Source organism: Oncorhynchus mykiss, chromosome 26, assembly GCF_013265735.2.
Source record: "Oncorhynchus mykiss isolate Arlee chromosome 26, USDA_OmykA_1.1, whole genome shotgun sequence".
Taxonomy (NCBI): domain Eukaryota; kingdom Metazoa; phylum Chordata; class Actinopteri; order Salmoniformes; family Salmonidae; genus Oncorhynchus; species Oncorhynchus mykiss.
This window is the reverse complement of record NC_048590.1, coordinates 8,447,025-8,455,778: the sequence shown is the minus strand read 5'-3', so window position 1 is coordinate 8,455,778 and position 8,754 is coordinate 8,447,025. Positions and strand designations below refer to the sequence as shown.

The following is an 8,754-nucleotide window of genomic DNA, read 5'->3' as shown; positions in this document are numbered from 1 at the left end:
ATGGTAGATTAGTACTGTATACAGACAGAGAGACATGGTAGATTAGTACTGTATACAGACAGAGAGACATGGTAGATTAGTACTGTATACAGACAGAGATACATGGTAGATCAGTACTGTATAGTGATGTTCTATACAGACAGAGATGATAGATTAGTACTGTATAGTGATGTTTTATACAGAGAGACATGGTAGATTAGTACTGTATACAGACAGAGACATGATAGATTAGTACTGTATACAGACAGAGACATGGTAGATTAGTACTGTATCGTGATGTTCTATACAGACAGAGATGGTAGATTAGTACTGTATACAGACAGAGACATGGTAGGTTAGTACTGTATACAGACAGAGAGACATGGTAGATTAGTACTGTATACAGACAGAGAGACATGGTAGATTAGTACTGTATAGTGATGTTTTATACAGACAGAAATGAGGCTGATAGTAATAATGGACAGAGTGGACTGTCTCTGGAGCCGTGGATCCTGACCGGACCCTGACCCTGACCCTGACCGGACCCTGACTGGACCCTGACCGGACCCTGACCCTGACCGGACCCTGACCAGACCCTGACCCTGACCGGACCCTGACCCGGACCCTGACCGGACCCTGACCCTGACCGGACCCTGACCCTGACCGGACCCTGACCGGACCCTGACCCTGACCGGACCCTGACCCTGACCGGACCCTGACCGGACCCTGACCCTGACCGGACCCTGACCGGACCCTGACCCGGACCCTGACCGGACCCTGACCGGACCCGAACCCTGACCCGGACCCTGACCCGGACCCTGACCGGACCCTGACCGGACCCGAACCCTGACCCGGACCCTGACCCGGACCGGACCCGGACCGGACCCTGACCCTGACCGGACCCTGACCGGACCCTGACCGGACCTTGACCCGGACCCTGACCGGACCCTGACCCTGACCGGACCCTGACCGGACCCTGACCCTGACCGGACCCGGACCCTGACCGGACCCGAACCCTGACCGGACACTGACCTTGAACGGACCCTGACCGGACCCTGACCCTGACCGGACCCTGACCCTGACCGGACCCTGACCCGGACCCTGACCGGACCCTGACCCTGACCGGACCCTGACCGGACTCTTACGGTGGTCATGAGGGCGTTCCACGTGGAGGTGAAGACGTCGGTGTTGTTGTGTCCCTGGTAGTGTTTCTTCAGATCTCTGGTAAACTTCTCTCTGGTGAGCTGCACAATAAAGAGAATAGTGTCTTTAGGATTCTACCGAACAGTTTACGACGTGCTTTTAAAACCACGGCAACCTCTAACGGTCTCGATAACCCTTTGGCCAGAATTCTAATTGAGAATCTTTACCAGGGGCTTTACGGTGAGTTCGTTTGCTTGGACAACCCCATTACCGTAGCAACGCCACGGTACGGTTTCCCTGTTGTAGCTGATTCCTCAAAGCACTTTCAGTTAAAAGTCTCCACGGCAGGCTTGTTTTGACAACCCCATTACCGTAGCAACCCCCTCACGGTCGTTGTATCTGGGACTGATGCCTGATAGTGTAAGTCCACCCTGTCCTAATACGGGCGTACCTGTATCTGGGACTGATGCCTGATAGTGTAAGAACACCCTGTCCTAATATGGGCGTACCTGTATCTGGGACTGATGCCTGATAGTGTAAGTACACCCTGTCCTAATACGGGCGTACCTGTATCTGGGACTGATGCCTGATAGTGTAAGAACACCCTGTCCTAATACGGGCGTACCTGTATCTGGGACTGATGCCTGATAGTGTAAGAACACCCTGTCCTAATACGGGCGTACCTGTATCTGGGACTGATGCCTGATAGTGTAAGTACACCCTGTCCTAATACGGGCGTACCTGTATCTGGGACTGATGCCTGATAGTGTAAGTCCACCCTGTCCTAATATGGGCGTACCTGTATCTGGGACTGATGCCTGATAGTGTAAGTCCACCCTGTCCTAATATGGGCGTAAATGTATCTGGGACTGATGCCTGATAGTGTAAGTCCACCCTGTCCTAATACGGGCGTACCTGTGTCTGGGACTGATGCCGGATAGTGTAAGTACACCCTGTCCTAATATGGGCACACCTGTATCTGGGACTGATGCCTGATAGTGTAAGTACACCCTGTCCTAATACGGGCGTACCTGTATCTGGGACTGATGCCTGATAGTGTAAGTACACCCTGTCCTAATATGGGCGTGCCTGTATCTGGGACTGATGCCTGATAGTGTAAGTACACCCTGTCCTAATATGGGCGTACCTGTATCTGGGACTGATGCCTGATAGTGTAAGTCCACCCTGGCCTAATACGGGCGTAATGTCCTGAGGAGGTTACCGGATTCCAATCAGAGAGAGAAACAGAGAAACACTCACATGCTCCCGGAATACGAAGGCCAAGATGGCTGCTGCTAACTCTGCCAGGAAGATGACCAGGATGAGCAGGAAGAACTGAGGAGAGGGAGAGAGAAGAGGGACAATCAGAATAGTGACTCCATTCACTAAACACTTTAGGTAAAAATGGTTGCTAACATATGGAATCTCATAAATAAAACTCAATATACAGACAGAGAGATTGGATCCCATCGAGCTGACAAGGTACAAATCTGTCGTTCTGCCCCCTGAACGAGGCAGTTAACCCACTGTTCCCCGGTAGGCAGTCATTGTAAAATAATAATGTGTTCTTAACTGACTTGCTAAGTTAAATACAGGTCAAATAAAAAATAAATGCAAAATAAGTCAAATATCTCTTCCGTTTCAGTGACCAATAATTAACACAACATCCTTTAGTCCACTAGGTGGCACTATTTCTCATATCGTTGTACTTCCTGAATAACCCCAGCGTTTTACAGCATCAAGGTAACAGCTGAGACATCTTATAGCCAACCATAATGATTAGTGTAGACGGGGTGAAGGTTCAGGAGGGAAATAGTTGTCACCTGATTGGTTTTCACACAGCTTAGTTGTCACCTGATTGGTTTTCACGCAGCTTAGTTGTCACCTGATTGGTTTTCACACAGCTTAGTTGTCACCTGATTGGTTTTCACACAGCTTAGTTGTCACCTGATTGGTTTTCACACAGCTTAGTTGTCACCTGATTGGTTTTCACACAGCTTAGTTGTCACCTGATTGGTTTTCACGCAGCTTAGTTGTCACCTGATTGGTTTTCACACAGCTTAGTTGTCACCTGATTGGTTTTCACACAGCTTAGTTGTCACCTGATTGGTTTTCACACAGCTTAGTTGTCACCTGATTGGTTTTCACACAGCTTAGTTGTCACCTGATTGGTTTTCACACAGCTTAGTTGTCACCCGATTGGTTTTCACACAGCTTAGTTGTCAACTGATTGGTTTTCACGCAGTTTAGTTGTCACCCTATTGGTTTTCACACAACTTAGTTGTCACCTGATTGGTTTTCACGCAGTTTAGTTGTCACCCGATTGGTTTTCACACAGCTTAGTTGTCACCTGATTGGTTTTCACACAGCTTAGTTGTCACCTGATTGGTTTTCACGCAGTTTAGTTGTCACCTGATTGGTTTTCACGCAGCTTAGTTGTCACCTGATTGGTTTTCACGCAGTTTAGTTGTCACCTGATTGGTTTTCACGCAGCTTAGTTGTCACCTGATTGGTTTTCACGCAGTTTAGTTGTCACACAGCTTAGTTGTCACCTGATTGGTTTTCACGCAGCTTAGTTGTCACCTGATTGGTTTTCACGCAGTTTGGTTTTCACGCAGCTTAGTTGTCACCTGGTTGGTTTTCACGCAGCTTCTCAGCAATATCCAATTACCAGCACTGCTTTCTGTAATTCTACATGCTGACAAGCCAAGAGCGCTAAACCAAACATAATGTAGAGTAGATAACTAACCAGACATAATGTAGAGTAGATAACTAACCAGACATAATGTAGAGTAGATAACTAACCAGACATAATGTAGAGTAGATAACTGACCAACCATAATGTAGAGTAGATAACTAACCAGACATAATGTAGAGTAGATAACTGACCAACCATAATGTAGAGTAGATAACTAACCAGACATAATGTAGAGTAGATAACTAACCAGACATAATGTAGAGTAGATAACTAACCAACCATAATGTAGAGTAGATAATTAACCAAACATAATGTAGAGTAGATAACTAACCAAACGTAATGTAGAGTAGATAACTAACCAGACATAATGTAGAGTAGATAACTAACCAGACATAATGTAGAGTAGATAACTAACCAGACATAATGTAGAGTAGATAACTGACCAAACATAATGTAGAGTAGATAACTAACCAGACATAATGTAGAGTAGATAACTAACCAGACATAATGTAGAGTAGATAACTAACCAGACATAATGTAGAGTAGATAACTAACCAGACATAATGTAGAGTAGATAACTAACCAGACATAATGTAGAGTAGATAACTAACCAGACATAATGTAGAGTAGATAACTAACCAGACATAATGTAGAGTAGATAACTAACCAGACGTAATGTAGAGTAGATAACTAACCAGACATAATGTAGAGTAGATAACTAACCAGACATAATGTAGAGTAGATAACTAACCAACCATAATGTAGAGTAGATAACTAACCAGACATAATGTAGAGTAGATAACTAACCAAACATAATGTAGAGTAGATAACTAACCAAACATAATGTAGAGTAGATAACTAACCAAACATAATGTAGAGTAGATAACTAACCAGACATAATGTAGAGTAGATAACTAACCAGACATAATGTAGAGTAGATAACTAACCAGACATAATGTAGAGTAGATAACTAACCAGACATAATGTAGAGTAGATAACTAACCAGACATAATGTAGAGTAGATAACTAACCAGACATAATGTAGAGTAGATAACTAACCAGACATAATGTAGAGTAGATAACTAACCAGACGTAATGTAGAGTAGATAACTAACCAGACATAATGTAGAGTAGATAACTAACCAGACATAATGTAGAGTAGATAACTAACCAGACATAATGTAGAGTAGATAACTAACCAGACATAATGTAGAGTGGATAATTAACCAGACATAATGTAGAGTAGATAACTAACCAGACATAATGTAGAGTAGATAACTAACCAGACATAATGTAGAGTAGATAACTAACCAGACATAATGTAGAGTAGATAACTGACCAAACGTAATGTAGAGTAGATAACTAACCAGACATAATGTAGAGTAGATAACTAACCAGACATAATGTAGAGTAGATAACTAACCAGACATAATGTAGAGTAGATAACTAACCAGACATAATGTAGAGTAGATAACTAACCAGACGTAATGTAGAGTAGATAACTAACCAGACATAATGTAGAGTAGATAACTAACCAGACATAATGTAGAGTAGATAACTAACCAGACATAATGTAGAGTAGATAACTAACCAGACATAATGTAGAGTGGATAATTAACCAGACATAATGTAGAGTAGATAACTAACCAGACATAATGTAGAGTAGATAACTAACCAGACATAATGTAGAGTAGATAACTAACCAGACATAATGTAGAGTAGATAACTAACCAGACATAATGTAGAGTAGATAACTAACCAGACATAATGTAGAGTAGATAACTGACCAAACGTAATGTAGAGTAGACAACTAGATAAGAGTAGCAGCCCAGGAATGTTTATAGCACTATTATAACACACTGAACTTACAAAGAGGAATGTTTATAGCACTATTATAACACACTGAACTTACAAAGAGGAATGTTTATAGCACTATTATAACACACTGAACTTACAAAGAGGAGCAGACACTTGTTCTCCCGGATGGCTCCGCAGCAGCCCAGGAAGCCGAGGAGGAAGAGCATTGCCCCCATGGCCAGGATGATGTAGACCCCAGTGAAGAGCAGAGGGTTGGCTGCTATGATCTCCCTGAAGCCCATAGGGTCCACCAGTACCCACACACCCACACCAAGCAGGAAAGAGCCTCCTAACTGGACCACACACACACACAGAGAGAGGGAGCCAATCAGAATAGGAGAGACACACAGGCAGCCAATCAGAACAGAGTATAGCCAGGAAGAAGGAAGTATAGTAGGAAGTTGATGTCTGATTTAACTGGGAGAGGCTATACCGTGTGCACAAGTTAATGATGCTTGTCACTCAAGCATGGCAGGTGGATGGATTATCTTGGCAAAGGAGAAATGCTCACTAACAGGGATGTAAACAAATTTGTGGACAAAATTTGAGAAAAATAAGCGTTTTTGTGCGTATGGAACTTTTCTGGGATTTTATTATTTCAGCTGATGTAACATGAGACCAACACTTTACATATTGCGTTTCTATTTTTGTTCAGTGTAGCATCAGACAGCAGAACATCAGACAGTAGAACACCAGACAGTAGAACATCAGACAGCAGAACATCAGACAGTAGAACACCAGACAGCAGAACATCAGACAGCAGAACATCAGACAGTAGAAAACCAGACAGTAGAACACCAGACAGCAGAACATCAGACAGCAGAACATCAGACAGTAGAACACCAGACAGCAGAACATCAGACAGCAGAACATCAGACAGCAGAACATCAGACAGTAGAACATCAGACAGCAGAACATCAGACAGTAGAAAACCAGACAGTAGAACACCAGACAGCAGAACATCAGACAGCAGAACATCAGACAGTAGAACACCAGACAGCAGAACATCAGACAGCAGAACATCAGACAGTAGAAAACCAGACAGTAGAACACCAGACAGCAGAACATCAGACAGCAGAACATCAGACAGTAGAACACCAGACAGCAGAACATCAGACAGCAGAACATCAGACAGTAGAACACCAGACAGCAGAACATCAGACAGCAGAACATCAGACAGTAGAACACCAGACAGCAGAACATCAGACAGCAGAACATCAGACAGTAGAACACCAGACAGTAGAACATCAGACAGCAGAACATCAGACAGTAGAACACCAGACAGCAGAACATCAGACAGCAGAACATCAGACAGTAGAACATCAGACAGTAGAACATCAGACAGTAGAACATCAGACAGCAGAACATCAGACAGCAGAACATCAGACAGCAGAACATCAGACAGTAGAACATCACACAGCAGAACATCAGAACATCAGACAGCAGAACATCAGACAGCAGAACATCAGACAGCAGAACATCAGACAGTAGAACATCACACAGCAGAACATCAGACAGTAGAACATCACACAGCAGAACATCAGACAGTAGAACATCACACAGCAGAACATCAGACAGTAGAACATCACACAGCAGAACATCAGAACATCAGACAGCAGAACATCAGACAGTAGAACATCACACAGCAGAACATCAGACAGTAGAACATCACACAGCAGAGCATCAGACAGCAGAACATCAGACAGTAGAACATCACACAGCAGAACATCAGACAGTAGAACATCACACAGCAGAACATCAGACAGTAGAACATCACACAGCAGAACATCAGAACATCAGACAGCAGAACATCAGACATCAGAACATCAGACACCAGAACATCAGACATCAGAACATCAGACACCAGAACATCAGACATCAGAACATCAGACACCAGAACACCAGAACATCAGAACATCAGACAGCAGAACATCAGACATCAGAACATCAGACACCAGAACATCAGACAACAGAACATCAGACATCAGAACATCAGACAGTAGAACATCACACAGCAGAACATCAGACAGTAGAACATCACACAGCAGAACATCAGAACATCAGACAGCAGAACATCAGACATCAGAACATCAGACACCAGAACATCAGACAACAGAACATCAGACAGCAGAACATCAGACAGTAGAACATCAGAACATCAGACAGCAGAACATCAGACATCAGAACATCAGGCAGCAGAACATCAGACAGTAGAACATCAGACAGCAGAACATCAGACAGCAGAACATCAGACAGCAGAACATCAGACAGTAGAACATCAGAACATCAGACACCAGAACATCAGACAACAGAACATCAGGCAGCAGAACATCAGACAGTAGAACATCAGACAGCAGAACATCAGACAGCAGAACATCAGACAGCAGAACATCAGAACATCAGACACCAGAACATCAGACAACAGAACATCAGGCAGCAGAACATCAGACAGTAGAACATCAGACAGCAGAACATCAGACAGTAGAACATCAGAACATCAGACAGCAGAACATCAGACAGTAGAACATCAGAACATCAGACAGCAGAACATCAGACAGCAGAACATCAGACAGCAGAACATCAGACAGCAGAACATCAGACAGCAGAACATCAGAACATCAGACAGTAGAACATCAAAACATCAGACAGCAGAACATCAGACAGCAGAACATCAGAACATCAGACAGCAGAACATCAGAACATCAGACAGCAGAACATCAGACAGCAGAACATCAGACAGCAGAACATCAGACAGCAGAACATCAGACAGCAGAACATCAGACATCAGAACCTCAGACATCAGAAATCAGAACATCAGAACATCAGACAGCAGAACATCAGACAGCAGAACATCAGACAGCAGAACATCAGACAGCAGAACATCAGAACATCAGAACATCAGACAGCAGAACATCAGACAGCAGAACATCAGAACATCAGAACATCAGACAGCAGAACATCAGAACATCAGACAGCAAAACATCAGACATCAGAACATCAGAACATCAGACAGTAGAACATCAGACAGCAGAACATCAGACAGCAGAACATCAGACAGCAGAACATCAGACAGTAGA

The 8,754-nt window shown here is 43.8% G+C and overlaps 1 protein-coding gene across 1 annotated transcript in view; it reads right to left on the bottom strand.

Moving 5' to 3' along the window:
- LOC118944501 (tetraspanin-18-like) overlaps window positions 1-8,754 on the bottom strand; it is an 83,067-nt gene that overhangs the window by 4,327 nt on the left and 69,986 nt on the right. Inside the window, exons 4-6 of the mRNA XM_036964152.1 lie at window positions 5,776-5,970; window positions 2,383-2,457; window positions 1,125-1,223 (exon numbers count right to left, since the gene is read on the bottom strand). Of these exons, the coding sequence (XP_036820047.1) occupies window positions 1,125-1,223; window positions 2,383-2,457; window positions 5,776-5,970 (369 nt within the window). The remainder of the gene's footprint in view (window positions 1-1,124; window positions 1,224-2,382; window positions 2,458-5,775; window positions 5,971-8,754) is intronic.